This window comes from Eutrema salsugineum, unplaced genomic scaffold (genome assembly GCF_000478725.1).
Source record: "Eutrema salsugineum unplaced genomic scaffold, Eutsalg1_0 scaffold_2, whole genome shotgun sequence".
Taxonomy (NCBI): Eukaryota; Viridiplantae; Streptophyta; class Magnoliopsida; order Brassicales; family Brassicaceae; genus Eutrema; species Eutrema salsugineum.
The window spans coordinates 1,039,201-1,058,031 of NW_006256829.1; the positions used below are offsets into that span (position 1 = coordinate 1,039,201).

Below are 18,831 nucleotides of genomic sequence, written 5' to 3' on the forward strand. Positions count from 1 at the left end.
CACAAAACAATTTGATTGAAACACTAGATAGTTCTATATACCGATCCATTACTTAATTATCATTTGAATGGTTTGCGTTGCTAAACACATTTTTGGGATCACATTTGCTAAACACACTAGGTTAGTTGTGATATAAAATACCGTCATCTTGTATTCTAGGACCGCCAACACCAACTCAATCTCGTTTTGCATAATAATAGAAAAAAAATCATATAAAGGATAGATAGAAGAACAATGAACAAAATGCACCACCCCGACCACACCACCCCACCCACTATTAAAAAAGGAAAAAGGTAGTGATGGAAGAATCAAATCGGGCCCTACGTGATATGGCAATGGCACTAACCGTGACTTTAACGAAAACCCAAAAACTCTTATAAATATACAAACACAAATCTCCAAGCACACAACACATAACACACCAAGAAAAAGTAAGAAAGAATAAGAAGAAGAAGATGGGGAACTGTTTAGTAATGGAGAAGAAAGTGATAAAGATAGTGAGAAATGATGGTAAGGTGCTTGAATATAGAGAACCCATTCGTGTTCATCACATCCTTACTCAATTTTCTGGTCACTCTCTCTTTGACAACAACACTCGTCACCATCGTCATCTTCTCCCTGAAGCTAAGCTTCTCTCTGGTCGTCTCTATTATCTCCTGCCTACAACGATGAACCAGAACAAGAAGAAGAACAAGAAAGTGACGTTTGCGAATCCTGAGGTGGAAGACGAAAGATTAGTAAACGAAGATCATGATGATGACAGTGGTACTGAAAGCAGCACCAACAGTAGTGATGACAATAAGATCAATCTAAGTGTTGTGAGGATGAAGATCGTTGTGCATAAGCAAGAATTGGAGAAGCTGCTTCAAGGAGGGCCCGTCCATGAGATGATGTACCAGTCTCTTGAGAAACAAGTTTTGCTCACTGATCATCACGATGATAATCTTGAATGTAATAGAGGTTGGAGACCTGTGTTAGATTGCATACCTGAATTTTAATAGTCTCACATACAAAAACAGTAATGAATTTTGGTCAAGGACAAAAACTCTGTTTTTGGGTTTTGTTGTATATAAGCTTTGAAGCTATGTTATTATAATTTTATAAAGGACGACTGTGATGTTGAGTATATATATATATATATATATTTTTTTTTTTTCTGTATTCCGTTTCCAGTAAATTTATTTACTAGTGCAACGATTAATGAGTCAAAAAAATTAATCTAGGGTTCCTACTCCGCCATCGTTGCTATAAGTCGTAGAAAACGCGGCAATGCATCGGCCAGATATGGAGATTCCAGCGAAAGATGCGTCGTGGATCGTCGAGGAATAAGAGTTGGGCATTCGTCTAAGGATGGAGAGAATGGAATGTTGAGGGTTTATTAGACACCGAGTTGGAGAACAGGCGGTTGTCGTGGGTGGGAGAAGACGGCAGATAGGGCAAATAGTCAGGGCCACTCTATTGACCAAATTGTCCCTCTTAATTGTTAATTATATTGGGAGGTTCAGGTGTTGGGTTGGGGTTAATTAGTATTTTTCAAAAAATTGGTCATCTAATTTGATTTGAACCGTAGTAAACCGGACAACATTTAAATCGGTTCGTAAATTTATGAGTGAACTAAATCTTTGGAGGTGAGTAGAACAAAATAATACGGGGGTGGGGGAGTGTGTGTACATTTCAAGCAGGAAAGAAATAGAATCTTCAGCGCAAGATTTGCAGCTGCAGCATGCACTCCTTTGAGAAAGTTTTAGGTGATTCAAAGCTTAGTAGAACAGGCAGAATTCGTCCACAATATGCATGACGTTTCTTTGCAACTGCACAAAGACTGTATAAGATACATAATAAAATAAGTGGAGCTCATGATCCATATAAGACAAGTTCTTGAATATCCCCGATCTTAGTAGACACACATTTCATGATGAAAGATGCATATTACAAACACATTTTCACTTAAAACACTAGTAACTTTGTGTGAGCACCAAAGCATATTGTTCACATTTACCCTGTTTTAATCAAAGAAACTTAGATATGGATGCTCGTCAAACAATGCAAGTCAAATCTAAGTTTTTCCATCCATGTTCAGATTACCAAGAGTTTTTGGCTGAGGATGTGTACATGAAAGCACTCGAGTCTAAGCGGTACATACTGGTCATTAGTGACGATATTGATTTTATACAAGTGATTCAAGATGCAAGTGAATATACAACATTAATGTTAGCGGCAAATTCAGTTACCACTGCGCTCCCTTTGCAAACAAGGGCAAACGTAATTGGAACCGCGTTTAGTAGAAGAATTAGCCCTCACTAAAGAGTTTTGGGTTATTTTCCTGAATTGTAGTAACCGCTTATCTTATCGTTATCATTTGTATTTTAATTATGTCGAAAATTTGTATTTTAATTATGTTGAAAGTTTCCATTCATACAAAATCAATAACATCATTGCCCAAATATCGTATAAAACCACTAATAACAAATATCATCCTAACTTAATAAAAATAAGAGTAAATAACAAAAGTTTTTTTTATAAAATATAAATTTTCTCTGTTTTTTATAAAATGTTATTTAAACTTTTTTTTTAAACACCATTAATCAAATTTTTTAAAACCAAAATTTTCAACCTGATTTATTTCGACTGACTAGATAGTCAAGCCACTAAAAAAACACAATCATATGGATTTGATTCCTCAAACTGTTAAATGTTAGTAACTTTGGTATGCAAGAAAAATCAAAAATAAGACAATCCTGTAGTTAATTTCATTTTCAACATTGGGATTCATTATGAACACATGAGTTACGATTATGTCAGATACCAATGTTGTTGTTATTTGAATCATTCTGCAAACTTGACAAAGTCACTTGTAAATAACAACTAACAGGGAACCTTAATCATCTCACCAAAATCAGATTTTTTGGCAATATTTTACTATGGTGTATTTAATCACAAGGATTACACTAATAGATAAATAACATATTATTGGACTAGTGGCTTTATGTCTAACAATTAAATACATATACAGTATGTTCGTGTATAAAAAAATAAATAAATGTGATTACAAGTTTGAATTAGTAATTGCTTTCGTGTTAGCGAAATCTATTCTAGTTTGAGATTGCTAGTTGTGTCTTTTAGTAGTTTTTACATTCCTCCTTGTGCTAATATCTGTGTGGATTGTCTAACCAAAAAAAAAGAAACACCAGGATACTACTTTTCCTATGTATGAGAACTGTTTTAAATGGTCCACTTAGGAGAAATTGGACCCGGTTTATTTAGTTGCAGTTTGGTTTACATCAGAACTCCGTGCCTGATGAGAGATATTGATAACAAACACATCGTGGGATGTACTCGATGTTCAAGAACTCAGTCTTGGAGTAAAGCTCTAAAAGATTTGGATATTTGTGTATTCATATGGAGCGTGTCCATAAGCTAGAAGAGTCCCATGACTCTCACTCAGTCACTCCCCTTTACTAATCACATTAACATAACATTTCTCAAAAACCGATTTCGAAAGCAAACATAGCCTAGAAAGAAACCATAAGCATGATGCACAAATCATGGAAACGATGAGTCTCTACATTTTGTCCATCTCTCTTGCCATGGCATATTATATTCCTCTGTTAGGCTTATTATAGCTAACTAATCAGTCAACATATTTATAGAGTAAGAAAAAACTTGATCTTGAACTTTACTCTAATATTGCTTAGAGAGTTAGAGGTTAGTAATCTGAAAATTTCACTGTAACTGCTGATAAATTCCAGTGACTAATGAACAGTAAGATTACCGAACAGGGGAAAACTGGTCTATGAAACAGTAACCGGTAGATTATGAGAGGTGTACCAATCGGTTTACTCGGTTATGTATTTGCTGCTACACTTCGTGGGAGAGAGATAATCACTTCTTTCAGGCATTCGAAAAATCCCAATGCTTCGATTTTGAACCATATAAACATCTCCCATGGCGGAAACTCGAAGTCGTAACTAGAGAAGAAGAAGAAGAAGATAAAGCTGTAATTAGAGAATGACGTGTGTGTCGACATGCTTAATCGTCTCCCCTAAGTTAACCCAATCGGGTTTTTCATCAAAAAAGCCGGTGATTCGCCTCAGATCTCCCGTCGATCGTTGTTATGCTTTTCCCGGAATCTTTACGAAGAGGTTCCCGAGCTCCCGGCGGGAGTTCACGAGCCATGGAATCGCGGTGGTGAGGGCGGCGAGTATAGATAAGGTTAGCGGCGCAATCAAACTAGGGGGATTGGTGGAGAGCGACAAGTTGCCGACTGATGTACGGAAACGAGCTATGGAAGCGGTGGACGAGTGTGGCCGGAGAGTCACTGTTGGTGACGTGGCTAGCAGAGCCGGCTTGAAGGTTACCGAAGCTCAGAAAGCGCTTCAAGCTATCGCCGCCGACACTGATGGGTTTCTGGAGGTATTCACTTCATGCCCATTAGTTCAAATTGATACCGGAGTTTCAGTAAAGTTTTGACCTTTATGCATTTCATCTTCCGTTTAGTCGTCTGAAGGTGCTAAATTTATTCGTTTAGGTCTCGGATGAAGGTGATGTGCTTTATGTTTTCCCAAGGGACTATCGTTCTAAGTTGGCTACCAAGTCGTTAAGGATACAGATTGAGCCATTTCTTGAAAAGGCAAAGGTAGTGTCTTTTGTTATGCGATCTATTGGGTTCCTTTCAACAGTGAATCGATTTGAACTCGACTGTTTCTTATCTCATCTGAGCTCTCTCTCTATTATGTGCCTGGCAGGGTGCTGTAGACTATCTGACTCGTGTTTCCTTTGGCACTGCGCTTATAGCGTCTATTGTTATCGTCTACACCACAATTATAGTCTTGCTTTCAAGCAGAAGGTATCCATCTGACTTGGCTGCAATTGTATTGTCTTGTTAACAAGATATATTGTCATCCTTGGTTTGAATTTGGCGCTAACCTTTTGGATTCTGTTAAAAGCGAGGATGATAATCGTCAAAGAAGACGCGGGCGCGGATATGATTCTGGATTCAATTTCTTTATCAACCCCGTCGATCTATTTTGGTAATTTGAATTTCTTATGTAAACAGAGAGGGCCACTCATTAATTTAACGGAAGCTCCTGGTCATATTCTAGTTTTTTTATGAAAGGTACTGGGATCCCAATTATTACAGTAGGCGACGAGCTCGAGAAGATGAAGGAAAGGGAATGAATTTCATTGAATCTGTAAGAGGAAATTGAAAGCTTTCATGCATTGCTATATGTTTCTTACACAGCTGCTGCTGTGTGATAATGACTTGAATTAAGCAATAGTTGATTTCTAGGTTTTCTCCTTTGTATTTGGAGATGGAGACCCAAATGAAGGAACTGAAGAAGAGAGGTGGCAGATGGTAATGTGCAGAACTTCAATCTACTCATGTTTATTTCTTCATGTTCTTGATCCTATTCAGGTCTTTAGTGGAAACTGGAAACATCTTAGATGATTTCTTTTTTATGATTAGTAAGCAAACCGGGGATTAGGTTCCATATATAGATATGTTTGTTTTACACTCCTATGGAATTATTATTTTCTTTCTTAAGATTTGAATATAAAAATATATATCAGTCATATAATGAAATACTACGCTTCTGAACATATTTGCAGATTGGGCGGTATATAACTTCCAGAGGAGGTGTTGTTGCAGCTGACGAACTTGCTCCATATCTTGATGTGCCATCTTCCAAGAGTGATACGGTATATTTTGCTTACTGTTTCTTGTTTCTTGTAAGGCGAGGTAATTTTTTATGCTGCTAGATGTCTGTGTGCTGGTCCCTTTGTTCTCGTTTACCTTTCGTGCTTGTTGTATCACTAAATAATGTAATTAGACATGGTTTTCAGCTTCTTAAGTTTTCTTTTTGATTTGTACAGAGCGATGAATCTTACATTCTACCTGTTCTTCTTCGATTTGATGGTCAACCTGAGTTGGATGAAGAGGTATGCAAATCTTTCTAGTTGCTTGAGATGTGATGCCCAAAGGTGCATGAACTGCAGTATTTCCTTTAGTCATTTTTACTAACAAGTATTTTTTTTTGCTGTTGCTTAGGGAAATATTCTGTATCGTTTTCCATCCCTGCAACGCACAGCTTCTGGGTCTAGTAGAAAAAAGGAATACGTAGGAAAATGGTTCGACTGGGTTGCAGATATGGAGAAGTTCTTCAAGGAGAGAAAATGGCAATTTAGGTTCTTATCATTGTTTGCTCCTGGAATGTTTAATATCTTACAAATTATGAGAAGTGTTTATTGCTTTTGTGGTTCAGTTCCTAATAATGGAATCTTCCTTTCACAGTAAAACTAGTTCATCTGAGAGAGCAATGGTCGTTGGCCTAGGTGCGGTTAATCTCTTTGGTGTTATTGTTCTGAACGCCATGCTAAAGTAAGTGCCCTCCTATATTATACTCAATATAAAGTAAGGCCCTCCTATATGAACCTATAAGGCTATAACGCAACCTTGTTGTTGTCTTCGTTTCCAGGGAGATGGCTGTCACGCCAAGTGGATTTCTCACATTTGTTAAGAACATATATCCACTACTTCAGGTATGATTTAGTTTCTGTTCATATGGCAAACTGCTGCATGCTTCTGGTTTTTCCTATTTGCTTTAACCATGATGTCAAGGTTGTTTCTGAAAGAAACAACTTCTTATGGATTATTTTTTCGTTTTAATTCAGATGACCAGTCTTTGTTAGCAACGTTCTAAACTATCTCTGTTGGTGTCCTTAATTGACTTGTACGAATGACTGTGCAGGTATACGCAGGCTCTTTCTTTGCCATCCCTTTGGTTCGGTGGTTTTCAGTCAAGAGAAAGAATGATCAGATAGAGAATAGAAACAAAGCTCGGCTACAGTTCGCACGAGCACTTGAATCTCCAGATATCGCACTACGGCGTAAGGTAGGCACCTCAGTAGTTATATAAATCTAGGGAGACGTTTAATTTGGTAAATGTAATAAACAGCCATGGTTTTTTCTTGTAACTTGGGAATTGTGAAATGACGCCTTTAAACTAATGCAATGCAGCTACTGAGTGCAAGGGATATGGCTCAAAATACAGTCATAGGGAAGGAGCGGATCGTTTACAGTACAGATAGAGATATGCTTGAACAAGACTATGAGGCAGACGAATGGGACAGAAGATTCCGAGAGGTGGAAAAATCAGATTGAAATGTCAACTCAACGTAAGCGAATCACATTCCCTTGCTGCAACTACTAATGGTTTTATTTCTTAATCTCAATCTCAAATCCCTTCCGATTTTACATCTGATTCCAGGGACTTATGACAACGTGTAGTTTCGTATCAGCTCACACATCATCTGCGACACAGAATCATCTCAACAACTTAAGACATTCATGGACATTCCAATTTCCAGCGGATGACAAAGGCCATGGTACATATTATTTAGACATTCTTCCTCTGTTCAAGACAGAGAAAATCATTGGTTTTTATAGGCCTCTCTTGTTCCAGAACTGATGGAAACATATCGTGCTGCTACTGAGCTCTCTCTCTAACACAACCATAACAGCAAGCTTGATCTTGTTTATATTTATTAAATATCATTCAGGACATCTGAGTATGCTTGTATGCTTGTTCTTGAGAGTTACACAAAATCCAACAATAAGTTATGTACAGTTATTTGTATATACAAAAAATTCATTTTCTTGCTCGTGAGAATGTTCAGAATACTCTCTGTAATCAATGTCTTCCTTTATGTGTCATACTATTATTAACGTGAGTTTAAGAGATCTCCTCACCTTGTAGAGGAAATATAATTTGCATATCACGGACGAAATTGATTTTCAAACGAATTAATGGGTCAATTTAGAAAACGTTTATAAATTGTGGGGGCAATATAGAAATAGATTACGTGGATGTTAAAAGAAGCGTGGTATAAACACGACCAAATAATTTTCTCGCCTCCTTCATCGTCTGTTGATATTGACGAAGTAACAAAATTCCCAGAAAGGAAGAAATTTTCCGGAGAACTTGAAAGATTTGTCTTCCATGGCAAAGAAGCTCTAAATTGTAAAATCTAGAGAGAGAGAGAGAGAGAGAGAGAGAGAGAGAGAGAGAGAGAGAGAGATATTCTGAAGGATTGAAACATGTCGAGATCTCTGGTGAAACGCGTTGTTCCATATCTATCTGCTCGTATTAGAGAAAATCATCGGATGCTTAATTTTTCTTCCGCTTCTGCTCTCAAAGAAGCTTCTTCTCCTCCTTCTTCGTCCTCCCAATCTGAATCATCTTCTCTCGAAGCTGTCCATCTTAGCGAGAATTGTATCCGGGTATGGCATCTGATGTTTGAATTGTTTCTCCAAATTCCGATTCCTACTTTTCTGTTATTTTTTTCTCATCGTGGCTCTTCGTCTACAATTTAACAAGTTCACGATTCTGCGGAGATGGGAAGAAAGGAAAATGTTTTCTACCTTCAAACTGCTTGAATTGAAAAGATAATAATATGAACATCGATTTCTTATAAATACGAGGATTTCATTCCTAAGATATACTTTGGCTGATGTAAAAAAAAAAATATATACTTTGGCTATGTTGGATTAGTGATCCTGAAATCTGTGAACGTGAAGACCTCTACCATATGATTTATTAAACGCCACTAATTATCATCATTAACAAGTTTTTTGTCAACCCATCGCTAGTGATTGTCATTGCGCATGTTCATATCTGTTGTTCTCAAGCTCTGAAATTTCTGTCCTGTGCATGATTTCCATATTCGGACTGTTAAGAACAGACATGAATTCTTGTTTCCCCACTTGTCTTGACCTTTATCAGAGAATGAAAGAGTTACAATCCGGTGAACCGGAGAAGAAATTGCTTCGCTTGGGTGTAGAAACTGGAGGTTGTTCTGGTTTCCAGTATGTATTTGAGCTTGATAATAGAACCAATCCTGATGACAGGTACTGTTCTCACCTCAGTTCTTGCTATATTAGTTCTTTCCCTCAAGCTTGAAAGACTCACTTATTCTCCGTGCTGCAGAACATCGTTTGTAATATTTAGCTGTTCTGAAAATATTGCAGGGTTTTCGAGAGGAATGGTGTGAAATTGGTTGTAGATAATGTGTCGTATGACTTTGTGAAAGGTGCTACGGTTGATTACGTAGAGGAATTGATCCGTTCTGCTTTCGTGGTAACGCCCTCTATCTTTTATCTTTCAATACTTAAGAGTTATTTTTGTTCATTTGTCATTTTCTTCCTTGCTTATCTAGTCTATGGAAGCATTCTTGTCTGTTTGGCCTAGGCTTATTGAAGTCCGTAAGCCTTAGATTCTTAACTATACCATATGTAACATTGTCTTCCTTGTGCCCTGTTTTTTCGAAATGATGACAAGATGAAATGAGTGAAACAGCGTGTTTTGTACATATTCACAAATTTCGGCAACCTTTTGATTTCTACATTCTAATGCTTGTTTGGTGTGTGTTCAGGTAGCTGAAAACCCAGCCGCAGTGGGTGGATGCAGTTGTAAAAGCTCCTTCATGGTGAAACAGTGAATCCGTTGAATCATTCTTCTTTTACATGAGTAGCAACCAAATTTGATCTTTTGTTATTACGTGTATACTGTCACTATGTATCAAAAGGCATAACTAGGGAAAGATACAAAAACTCTGTAGGCTTTGAGCTCAACAAATGATTTGTTCCTCCTATTTTTAAACAATAATTGAATGGTTTACACTTTACACACAAGAGGAATGTTTTGTCTTCTCTTTATCTACAGAACAGTTGATCTCTACCTGCTCTTGATCATACTTCATTGATCTCAAATCACGAGTCCAGCAGATGAAAGTGAGTCCTTGTGAGTATTTAACAGAGAAGAGCGACTTAGCTCCTTCACCTTTCCCTTCTCTAACAAGAACACTCTCTGTGCCATCAAAACTGTCTCCAGTCTATGTGCAATCACAATTACCTGCAAATGCAAACATCAGAGTCATGGAACCAGGACGTGTTTGAATAATCCCGACGAGCTGAGATGCATGTAGTTACCGTATGGTCTTCCATTACACGTTCAAGAGCTTGTCTGACTAATAACTCTGACATACTATCCAATGCTGATGTTGCTTCATCCAAAATCAGTATGGATGAGTTCTGATAGAGTGCTCTTGCGATAGCTAGTCTGCACATTTGCCAATGATAACAAGAAGATTAGCATCTGGATTACCATACCCTGAAGAGAATATATCAAACTGGTTTTGGATCTTCGATGGAAGAAAGAAACATTCACTGGGTTTTGTCTTAATCACTCTTCCAGACCCACCTTTGTCTCTGGCCTCCGCTTAAGCTTGAACCTCTGGGACCGATTCCGGTGTTGTATCCCTCTGGTAGATTTCTGATAAATTCATCAGCATTTGCAGTTTTTGCAGCAACCTCAACTCTCTTCATGTTAATTCCTGTCGTGAGATCTCTGTACCCAATATTCTCAGCAACTGTCCCTGTAAAAAGAGTCTTGTATATGTAGAAAAAGTTAAGTTGCTAGCAATGAAACATTAAAGCCAATTTTGGGATGAATCATGAACGAAGGAGAAAATTTTGAGGAGTGGAACTTACTATGTCCTGTGAAACCAGACCAACATGCTGCCTCAAACTTTCCAGTTTGATATCCTTGATGTCATTTTTGTCGATGGAGATAGAGCCTATTACAGTAGAAAAAGAAAATGTGCTTAGACGACAAATCATTCGGTTCTAAACCTTGTGATCAAGATGGAGACAAATTGAACAACAAAATTTGCGCACCAGATGAAGGCTCGTAAAGGCGGAGAAGCAATTTGATCAATGTTGTCTTTCCTCCTCCAGATGGCCCAACAAGAGCTATAGTCTCTCCTGCTTTAATATGAAGATTCAACCCATCTAAAACAGGAAGCATCTCTTCCCCATATTTAAACGAAATATCGCATAATTCAACTTCGCCTGCAACCTTTTCCAATCGAATGGCTTCAGCTCTCTCGATCACCTAGTTTTCAAGACGCAATCCAAGTCACTTTGCATTAGATTTTGAGATGGACAAAGAAAAGAAACCTCTTATTGGGGAGTATAAACTGAAGATACTACCTTGGATTTTAAGGAGGTTAAATCAAACAAACGTTCTATCGCTGGTTCTCCTTGTTTCAGTTCATTATAAGCTTTTCCCAGATCCTGCATGATTCTTTAGATTCAAAATCTTAAGCAAAGAAGGTAGATGTATACTGAAAAGTAGATTTGACCATCCAAAATACTGAAGCAAAAGAAAAGAAGTGATACCGCTGTGTTTAGGAGAACTACAGTTTAAGGAATTCATAACATAAATATTAAGAGAGACAGCAGGATCAAAGATAAAATCATTTAGGTACTAAATGCAAAAAATGTATGTACCTGGACAGGCTCGATCAAGAAAGCTAATGATGTCATAAAGGACACAATCGCACTAGAGCTTAAAGAAGAGCCTGCAAGTGTCACCGCTCCAACACAGAACACGGACAATGATCCGAGATAAATAACTTGAACAATCTGAGGGATAAGTGACTTCATTTTTTTCTTCTTAAAACGTTCAGATAGATCAGCACGAGCAAATCTCTGAAACCTCACAGTCTCAGAGATCTCTGCGTTATTAGCCTTCACAAACAAGATTGCAGGAAGAACCTAAAAGAAAAGCTCTGCTTTAGTAACTTTCTTGATAATGACCAGAAATAATAAGAAGAAAAAAAAAACAAAAAAAACAAATATAGATAGATGTTCAAAGTGAGAAAATCAGAAAGAAGAACATAGGAGGCAGTAAAGGAATACCTCATTTAAGTAGGAAGAAAGTGAAGCAGAGGCAATCTGAGCCTTTCTGGATATCTTGCGAAGCCGGTCACCAAGAAAAGCTATGACGAGCGCAACAGATGGGATCACCTATTAAAAAAAACAAGAAACTTCACATTGCTTGAGCTGATGAGAAACACGAACAAAGACATTCTTCACTCACCATTGCAGAGACTAGTGTCAAAACAGGACTCGCAACTAACATATGTGTCGCCATTGCAGATATCTGAAAAGCACTGGGCACCACCGTCTGCAATACGTGTAGCTTATAGTCAGCAAAACTTATACAATTTATCCTGTGAATAAGCAAAAGTGATGATATTTCCCCTACTCACGTTGAGAAGAGCATAGACAGTATCAGCCACTTCAGAAGCTTCGGCAGTGATACGGTAAGCAATATCTCCTGATGAAATCCCATTCCCACCTTCGAAGAACTCAAGTTCTCTCTCCAAAACCCTCTGATACGCGAAAACCCGAATCCTATAAACCGAATTCAACGCAGCCTCCCAAAGATACGCTTGCTGCAGATAACCAGCGACGACCCTAGCCAGAAACAGAGCCGCCAGCACGAGACCCGCGTCTCTGAGCTTCATAGGGCTCGCGGCGTTTGCGTTTAGGTTGGAGGTGAAGGAGCCGATCCTGGGGATAATCTGAGAAAGCGAGACAACAGAGACCAAGCTGCAGAGCCAGCCAGCGAGGATGTTTCTAGATTCCGATTGTAGATAGGGTTTAACATTTTCGAAGGGTTTTAGCGAATTGACGCTTGTGTTGGCCCGAATAAGCAAAACGGAGGATCTTCCGGAGCTCAGAGGCCTCGGCGACGGTTGGATTGGATCTTTGAGAAAGAGAGATGAGCTCCGTCGGCGAAATGGCGGCGGCGGAAAGAGGAGACACGACGTCGCTGGACGGAGGAGAAATGGCATTTCTCCTTAACAAAATGGAATCGAATCAAATCGAATAATCTTCACTATTACTTCAGTGTTTTAAATCTGGGGGTGACAATTCTCTTTAACCGGAGATGTTTTAGATTAGAATTTCGGTTATAATTGTCCCGATTCCCACACTAAGAAAATCAAACCGAACATAAACCGAGAACTGCAGTTTATTCGGTTAGTGTATTCGATTATTTGGTTTGGATATTTGATTCTGTTCGATGTAAACTCATATAAAAGAAAAACGCTCTAATCATTTTTCAAAATTCTTTCTAACAGTGGTTTTTAGTAGTGTAGACAATATTCTATTCACCATAAAAGCTGAGTTTGTTCCACTGAATCCTCCAGAAATGACTTAATTAAAGAGCGTTGCTGCACTCGAGTCCACTTTATAGAGACATTGGAAAGAAAATGAACAAGTATTGTTACTTGGGTTACAAGAAACCGAGCCACCAAATGTTAATTCATTACCAAATCATTAATGAAAACTTAGGATAATTCAAAATGTCTTTCCAAATGGATGAATTATATATTCATTAATTTAACTAATACAAAAATAATCCGTTTGAGATTAACCAAATAGGGGTTCCCAAATCCCACGACTGAAACTTTTCTAATTACCAGACCCAAACCCACGAGGACCTGGCTTGCTTGATGCCGACTCCACAAACTTCTTCCTTGATTCCGCCTTTCTCTTCCTCCTTGCGGTTCCAGGTGGAGCCTAAGATACATTTACAAAGAATCCATTAAACTCTGTCACATGTTAAATGTGAAGAAGAAGAAGAAGAAGAAGAAGAAACCTTTTGTTCTGCTTTCATTGCGTCCTCAAGATCGCTTAATGCAGGAATTGATCCTCCTTCCATTACTCCCATCAAGTTCTTCATTTTCACTCTCATTTGGAATATTTGTGCTACAAGTTGGCTCACCTGAATAACCGAACGGTATTGAGTTTATTTTGGCTGAGAGATCTGAAACTAGCTTAGTATCTGAGTGGGTACCTGCTGTTCTGTTTTTCCTGAATCTTTAGCAATTCTTTTTCTTCTCTCAGGAGATTCTGCTAGTAACTCTGGTTTCTCCCTTTCCTCTGCCCAACACAAGTAAAAAAAAATTAAGACAGCCAAAATCAATTCTAGTTTTGTTTTAACGGATATGGAGAGGAAAAAAACCAGGTGTCATTGCTTCGATCATTGCTTCCATGATTATAAGACTCTTTTCTGCTTCTCGGATTTGTGCTGGGCTCACTTTCCCCATTCCCGGAATCATTCCAAGAACACGTGTCATCGAACCCATTTTCGCAACAGCTCGAGTTTGCTTTAGGAAATCGTTGAAGTCAAACTTTGCACTCATTATCTTCTTCTGGAGATCTTCAGCATCTTCTTGACGCATCTACAAGACAGATGAAAAAGGCTTTCTTTTATGAGAGATAGTTTTGATAATTGGTCTGGTCACCAAAGCCAGGGATTGTTAAGTTTACTGACAACTTACAACTTCTTGTGCCTTCTCTACAAATGAAAGCACATCTCCCATTCCTAGAATTCGTCCAGCCATTCGATTGGGATAAAATGGTTCAAGATCCTCCATTCGCTCTCCACGTCCTACCAGTTTTATCGGTTTTCCAGATACCTAGTGACACCCATTCAAGAGTAAACCATTATTCCAATGATGTTCACGTCAACAGAAGATCGAAGAAGAAGAAGAAGAAGAACAAACCTCCTTAACACTCAAAGCAGCACCACCTCTTGAATCACCGTCTAGCTTCGTCAGAATGGCTCCTGTGATTCCTATCTCTACATTGAATGTTGTCACCAGTGCTGTAGAAAAAAGACCAAAGAGGTTAAAACTCGGTTTAGAATCTAATCTATTTTCAGGATGTTTTGAATTTTCCAATGTAGAATAGGAGCTGCTGAGTACCTGCAGCTTCTTGTCCAGTCATGGCATCGACAACGAGCAACACTTCTGTGGGATTCAGAACTTTCTTCACGTCTTTTAATTCATCCATCATCCCTTTATCTATCTGTCACAAAGAAGCAATCTCATCACTAAAAGATGCAACAGATTTCTGATACAATGACTCTGCAACACGAAAGATTACCTGAAGCCTCCCTGCGGTATCCATGATAACCACATCGATATTATTCTTTTTAGCTTCTTTTAGACCTTGCTTGGCTATATCTGCAGGTTTTACATCAGTCCCTGCTGTGTAAACCGGCACACTAACCTGACACAAAGAAAGCATCAGAAAATGTTTGTATACGGCTTAAAGTATCATCACATGTTTGTTTATACACAGGTTTCTTTAGCCGGTTCTGCGCAACGATTCAAAAAGTCCAAATTTTAATACCTGTTCCCCTAAAATGACAAGTTGATCGATGGCAGCAGGTCGGTACACATCTCCAGCAATAAGCATGCAAGATTTCCCCTGTGAAAAGTTATCAATTATCACAAATGTCAGTGTAATATTGACAGAGGGTAACAATCGCATCAAAATCTCCATTGTATTTTCAAAAAGCATACCTGCTTTTTTAGGTAACAAGCGAGTTTAGCGCAAACCGTTGTCTTCCCCACTCCTTGGAGCCCAGCCAACAATATAACGGTAGGACCTGACTTAGAAAACTGTAGCTCAGATACTTCTCCACCCATCAATTTAACTAGCTCATCATGTACTATCTGCAATAAATCCGTGAAGGCCAAGCTTAAGTGCTATTGAAAAACAAAAAGAGAACACAAGCTTAAGAACCGGTTCATTGTTAATTACCTTGACTAACTGCTGATCTGGTTTAACTCCTCGAATGACACCCATTCCAACGGCTTGGTCACTAACAGTCTGAACAAACCTTCTAACAACTGGGAGGCTCACCTGTTAACAAAACCACCCAGCGAGTTAAATACTTGCAGAGAAGGCTGACAAAACAGAAGAAACACCACTCACATCTGCTTCCAGGAGAGCCCTTCTGATATCCCTCATTGGCTCAGCAATATTCTCCTTCGTCAAGACCTCTGCAAATTCAAATAACCGTAACTAGCTTCAAAACGTGCTCATCCTTTCTACATCTACTAGTGGCAAAGATTACACTGCCCTTTAACTAAACTGATCACTTGATGCAAAATCAAGATAACTAAATCTCTCTAATACACTTCTCGTTCCAACAGATTTATAACAGAATTTTTCTTCACATACATTAACAAACTGCCTATCTTCTCATTTTTTCAGTCAAGATTTAAGTTTCTGCTTTCTGGGTCCGAGCCAAACTACCAAGAGCTAAGAGCTTTGACATTTAAAAGAGATTCCTTGAGCAAAATACATAAAACAGAAAAAATCGAACCTTCCCCTTTGAGTTTGGTCCAGGCAGCCTCGAGTCCACTGCTCAATTGACCAAACATCTCCGCCCTCACTTGGCTCCTTCTGTATCTTCCATGGCCAACTGTCTTCGATTTCACCCAACTCCATATTTCCTTCTAACTCAACACAAACAACAACACTAAATTACCAAAAACTGGTAGAATTTTTCTTAAAAAACAAACAAATTTGAGGCCAAACCGTGGAGGAATTCTTAGATGAGAAGGAAGCTGAATTGCTGGTTCCGGTGAATGCAGAGCGAAATGTAGCGCTACTTCTCCGGTTTCCGGTAAAACTCTGAGTACAAGGAACTCTATTCACAGAGAAACGACTGGAAAATTGAAGAGCCTCCATAAGTAGTGTGATCGAAGCGAAGCTCAACAAAAACTTGTCCGCAATCTTAAATTTTATCTTGTTTCAAAGAAACCAAACAAAATTTGGATGGTTCCAGTTTATCTCTTTCAATGACGTGGCCGAATAAAAGCCGTCGATGTGCTCTCTTGAAAAACGGCACCGTATTTACTGGATTTGATTAACTAATCTTCTCTGAGAAAGAATTTGTTGGATTTTCACTAAACTAAAGAGGATGATCATAGAAACAACTAAAGCCAAGATGATTATCACAGGCAGTGTTCTTAATCATTGATATGAGGTTTGGTTGCCACTTCTTAGGTCAGTTTCCTTGTTTTGATATCCTCAGCTACATATGCCTAAAGAAATATCTACAGGCTATTGAATCTTGAAAGTGCAGTGAAAATAACAATTTTTCGTGATTTGAACAAAAAGAATCACATTGACAAAAGATGCTTCCAATTCCACAAGAACAGAAATGTACAGAACCAAAACACCAAAACCCCAACCAAAAAAAAAAAAAAATAGCCCTTTGCAGAAGTATTATCTCTATAAAGAACATGAGATATGAGACCCATAAATAGAAAAGAAAGAAACACCCACTCTTGGAAAGTGACATGAATGTTCACTATTTAACAACAATGTTGATTTGTGGTCAGAGACGACATCTTAGAGTTGTTCATCTTACTAGTCTCACTGACAAAGGAAGACCAGAGAGACACTTTATCCCCATCCTTGTTATTGTTATCAAACCAAGAATCCATGAGCCCTACTCGTTGCCTCGGTGTGCTCAGTGATCTAAACCTTTCTTTTGCAGACTTTGTCACACTCATGTAAGGCTGGAAGCCATTGGAGCTTTGAAACCAGCTCTCGTCCTCCAACAAACTCTGCTCAAGAAGGCTGAATGATCTCCTCGGAAATGAAAATGGAGAATCTTGACCATCACCAGAGCCTTGTCTCTGCAAAGTTCTAAGCTTTACTTTTGTCATTTCGCTTGAGTTTGTGGGCTTTTCAAACTTGGATTCACCCAAATGTTCCAGCCGACAGCTTCGCATCCCCATATCCTTTGTGTACAAAGACTCCAGAAGCATGTGAGGACTTCTTCTCTCCTGCAAAACTAGGAATATTTCAACATACTAGGAGATCATTCAACATACTAGGAGTATTTCAAAACTAGGAGTTTACCCGATGAGAGCGGGAGTATTTCAACATACGCTCACGCTTGACCACACCTTCTTGCTTCCTCAACCATATGGCTTTGATGTCTTCCTTGGTGAGAGCGCTACTGTCCCAACCATTGCACTCTACCTTCGAGTTACACATGGAATGTTTCGTTGCCTTGAGCTCTTCTTTGATCTCAGATTTGGTCTTGGACCAGTGTTTTCTCTCTGTGCTTCTCTGGATGAGGCTCGACGTTGAAGACTTCAACAAAGCAGAAACCTTACGCCTAGCAGCTCGGCCACGGACAATTGCTTGAAGCCTTACAAGTGCCTTCAGGGCCCGTAATGCTTTCCTCGCCTGTTTGTGAACAATCACAAGATCAAACACTGCAAGAGGAACAGATACTAAGATTCTCAAAGTATAGTGTCTGACCAGATAAGCCCTGAAGGCACTCTGAATCTTGATAGCAGCAAAACTAGGATCGCGCTTCTTGACAAAATGTTGTGACGTGAAGGTGTTTCCCGCCATTCGGACAACCTCAGCAGCTGCCTTGGCGGCTGCAACCGCCGCCTCAGCTGCTGCTGCCGTGGCAATGGCTACGTTCACGGCATGTTTTCTCTGATCCTCTGTTGCTTCGTTCAAAGTCCTTGTCTCTTGCACCGTAGTTCCAATCTGATGTCTCAGCTTCAGTCTTCTAAACACCCATCTCAATCTTCTTGGCTTCTACAACAACGAGTCAGATTAGATTCAGAAACATGGACAATTCATGGTAACAAGAGAAAACAAACTAAACCTTCTCTGTTTTGGCTTTTGCCTCGCAGATGAACAGTCGTTTTATCCAACCGAACCACGACCTCCTCTTTGCCATTAAACGGAGTTCCCTGGTAATATATGATAACGCCTCTTTATTGAGTTGATCAAGAAGACCGAACAAACAAAATCTAAGAGAAGCCCCATTAGAAGATCATCAAGAGTATCATAATGAGTATCCACTAAAAAACTACATTTTCATTTTATGTTTCAACATCATTAGACTCATAAAATTAGAACAGCTTCATATTATGTTTCACATCACTAGAGCAACACATTCTCTAATAGATACGGCAGAGGAACTCAAAAGACAGAGAATCTTCCTTTACCTGTGAACACAAACCAATTTGATCTGGTGGATCAAATGTGAATCAGATATTTTGGAAGATAGAGATGTAATGATGATGTGGAGATTCAGGCAACTTGTGAAGAGATGAGTTCAAGTGATGTCTAAATATAGG

At 38.8% G+C, this 18,831-nt stretch overlaps 6 protein-coding genes across 7 annotated transcripts; 3 read left to right on the forward strand and 3 right to left on the reverse strand.

Annotated features, from left to right (window-relative positions):
* The first annotated feature begins 430 nt into the window (after positions 1 to 430).
* LOC18016783 lies at positions 431 to 1,106 on the forward strand. The gene has a single exon (XM_006398786.2). It carries the CDS (start codon positions 456 to 458, stop codon positions 996 to 998), a length of 543 nt encoding a protein of 180 aa, XP_006398849.1. The 5' UTR covers positions 431 to 455; the 3' UTR covers positions 999 to 1,106.
* Positions 1,107 to 3,897: 2,791 nt separating this feature from the next.
* On the forward strand, positions 3,898 to 7,656 carry LOC18016784 (uncharacterized protein At5g03900, chloroplastic). The gene is made up of 14 exons (XM_006398787.2): positions 3,898 to 4,413; positions 4,529 to 4,636; positions 4,746 to 4,846; positions 4,947 to 5,030; positions 5,117 to 5,192; positions 5,291 to 5,356; positions 5,611 to 5,700; positions 5,875 to 5,940; positions 6,050 to 6,186; positions 6,293 to 6,379; positions 6,477 to 6,540; positions 6,750 to 6,893; positions 7,019 to 7,176; positions 7,269 to 7,656. The coding sequence occupies exons 1-13, from the start codon at positions 4,009 to 4,011 to the stop codon at positions 7,160 to 7,162; spliced, it is 1,572 nt and encodes a 523-aa protein (XP_006398850.1). The 5' UTR covers positions 3,898 to 4,008; the 3' UTR covers positions 7,163 to 7,176; positions 7,269 to 7,656.
* Positions 7,657 to 7,922: 266 nt separating this feature from the next.
* On the forward strand, positions 7,923 to 9,626 carry LOC18016785 (iron-sulfur assembly protein IscA-like 2, mitochondrial). The gene is made up of 4 exons (XM_006398788.2): positions 7,923 to 8,281; positions 8,784 to 8,908; positions 9,029 to 9,137; positions 9,433 to 9,626. The coding sequence occupies exons 1-4, from the start codon at positions 8,099 to 8,101 to the stop codon at positions 9,496 to 9,498; spliced, it is 483 nt and encodes a 160-aa protein (XP_006398851.1). The 5' UTR covers positions 7,923 to 8,098; the 3' UTR covers positions 9,499 to 9,626.
* Positions 9,530 to 12,732, reverse strand: LOC18016786 (ABC transporter B family member 29, chloroplastic). The gene is made up of 10 exons (XM_006398789.2): positions 12,115 to 12,732; positions 11,943 to 12,029; positions 11,762 to 11,869; positions 11,351 to 11,617; positions 11,051 to 11,134; positions 10,736 to 10,952; positions 10,550 to 10,635; positions 10,260 to 10,447; positions 9,989 to 10,118; positions 9,530 to 9,911 (listed from the first exon to the last, which is right to left on the reverse strand). Exons 1-10 carry the CDS (start codon positions 12,700 to 12,702, stop codon positions 9,765 to 9,767), a joined length of 1,902 nt encoding a protein of 633 aa, XP_006398852.1. The 5' UTR covers positions 12,703 to 12,732; the 3' UTR covers positions 9,530 to 9,764.
* A 436-nt stretch (positions 12,733 to 13,168) lies between these two features.
* On the reverse strand, positions 13,169 to 16,430 carry LOC18016787 (signal recognition particle 54 kDa protein, chloroplastic). The gene is made up of 14 exons (XM_006398791.2): positions 16,250 to 16,430; positions 16,035 to 16,167; positions 15,641 to 15,708; positions 15,467 to 15,568; positions 15,226 to 15,378; positions 15,053 to 15,130; positions 14,804 to 14,929; positions 14,623 to 14,725; positions 14,422 to 14,522; positions 14,197 to 14,334; positions 13,878 to 14,097; positions 13,710 to 13,795; positions 13,512 to 13,637; positions 13,169 to 13,432 (listed from the first exon to the last, which is right to left on the reverse strand). Exons 1-14 carry the CDS (start codon positions 16,400 to 16,402, stop codon positions 13,325 to 13,327), a joined length of 1,695 nt encoding a protein of 564 aa, XP_006398854.1. The 5' UTR covers positions 16,403 to 16,430; the 3' UTR covers positions 13,169 to 13,324.
* A 601-nt stretch (positions 16,431 to 17,031) lies between these two features.
* LOC18016788 (protein IQ-DOMAIN 14) lies at positions 17,032 to 18,428 on the reverse strand. 2 transcript variants are annotated; one of them, XM_006398792.2, is made up of 4 exons: positions 18,354 to 18,428; positions 17,993 to 18,280; positions 17,585 to 17,917; positions 17,032 to 17,508 (listed from the first exon to the last, which is right to left on the reverse strand). In XM_006398792.2, the coding sequence occupies exons 1-4, from the start codon at positions 18,426 to 18,428 to the stop codon at positions 17,032 to 17,034; spliced, it is 1,173 nt and encodes a 390-aa protein (XP_006398855.1). The 2 variants fall into 2 exon arrangements, with proteins under 2 accessions (XP_006398855.1, XP_024012656.1); XM_024156888.1 differs by having other exon boundaries at positions 17,993 to 18,283.
* Between the last annotated feature and the right edge of the window lie 403 nt (positions 18,429 to 18,831).

Coding starts and splice junctions, on each gene's coding strand:
- LOC18016784 (XM_006398787.2), top strand. CDS start 4,009: ATGACGTGTGTGTCGACATGCTTAATCGTCTCCCCTAAGTTAACCCAA. Junction 4,847..4,946: donor GTCTTGCTTTCAAGCAGAAG/GTATCCATCTGA, acceptor TTCTGTTAAAAG/CGAGGATGATAATCGTCAAA. Junction 5,701..5,874: donor CATCTTCCAAGAGTGATACG/GTATATTTTGCT, acceptor TGATTTGTACAG/AGCGATGAATCTTACATTCT.
- LOC18016788 (XM_024156888.1), bottom strand. CDS start 18,428: ATGGCAAAGAGGAGGTCGTGGTTCGGTTGGATAAAACGACTGTTCATC. Junction 17,918..17,992: donor GTGCCTTCAGGGCTTATCTG/GTCAGACACTAT, acceptor GTTCACAAACAG/GCGAGGAAAGCATTACGGGC. Junction 17,509..17,584: donor AATACTCCCGCTCTCATCGG/GTAAACTCCTAG, acceptor CTAGTTTTGCAG/GAGAGAAGAAGTCCTCACAT.
- LOC18016786 (XM_006398789.2), bottom strand. CDS start 12,702: ATGCCATTTCTCCTCCGTCCAGCGACGTCGTGTCTCCTCTTTCCGCCG. Junction 11,135..11,350: donor TCTTGATCGAGCCTGTCCAG/GTACATACATTT, acceptor AGAATCATGCAG/GATCTGGGAAAAGCTTATAA. Junction 10,953..11,050: donor TAACCTCCTTAAAATCCAAG/GTAGTATCTTCA, acceptor CTTGAAAACTAG/GTGATCGAGAGAGCTGAAGC.
- LOC18016785 (XM_006398788.2), top strand. CDS start 8,099: ATGTCGAGATCTCTGGTGAAACGCGTTGTTCCATATCTATCTGCTCGT. Junction 8,909..9,028: donor AGAACCAATCCTGATGACAG/GTACTGTTCTCA, acceptor AAAATATTGCAG/GGTTTTCGAGAGGAATGGTG. Junction 9,138..9,432: donor TGATCCGTTCTGCTTTCGTG/GTAACGCCCTCT, acceptor GTGTGTGTTCAG/GTAGCTGAAAACCCAGCCGC.
- LOC18016783 (XM_006398786.2), top strand. CDS start 456: ATGGGGAACTGTTTAGTAATGGAGAAGAAAGTGATAAAGATAGTGAGA.
- LOC18016787 (XM_006398791.2), bottom strand. CDS start 16,402: ATGGAGGCTCTTCAATTTTCCAGTCGTTTCTCTGTGAATAGAGTTCCT. Junction 14,523..14,622: donor GACTGGACAAGAAGCTGCAG/GTACTCAGCAGC, acceptor TTTTTTCTACAG/CACTGGTGACAACATTCAAT. Junction 13,433..13,511: donor CAATGAAAGCAGAACAAAAG/GTTTCTTCTTCT, acceptor AATGTATCTTAG/GCTCCACCTGGAACCGCAAG.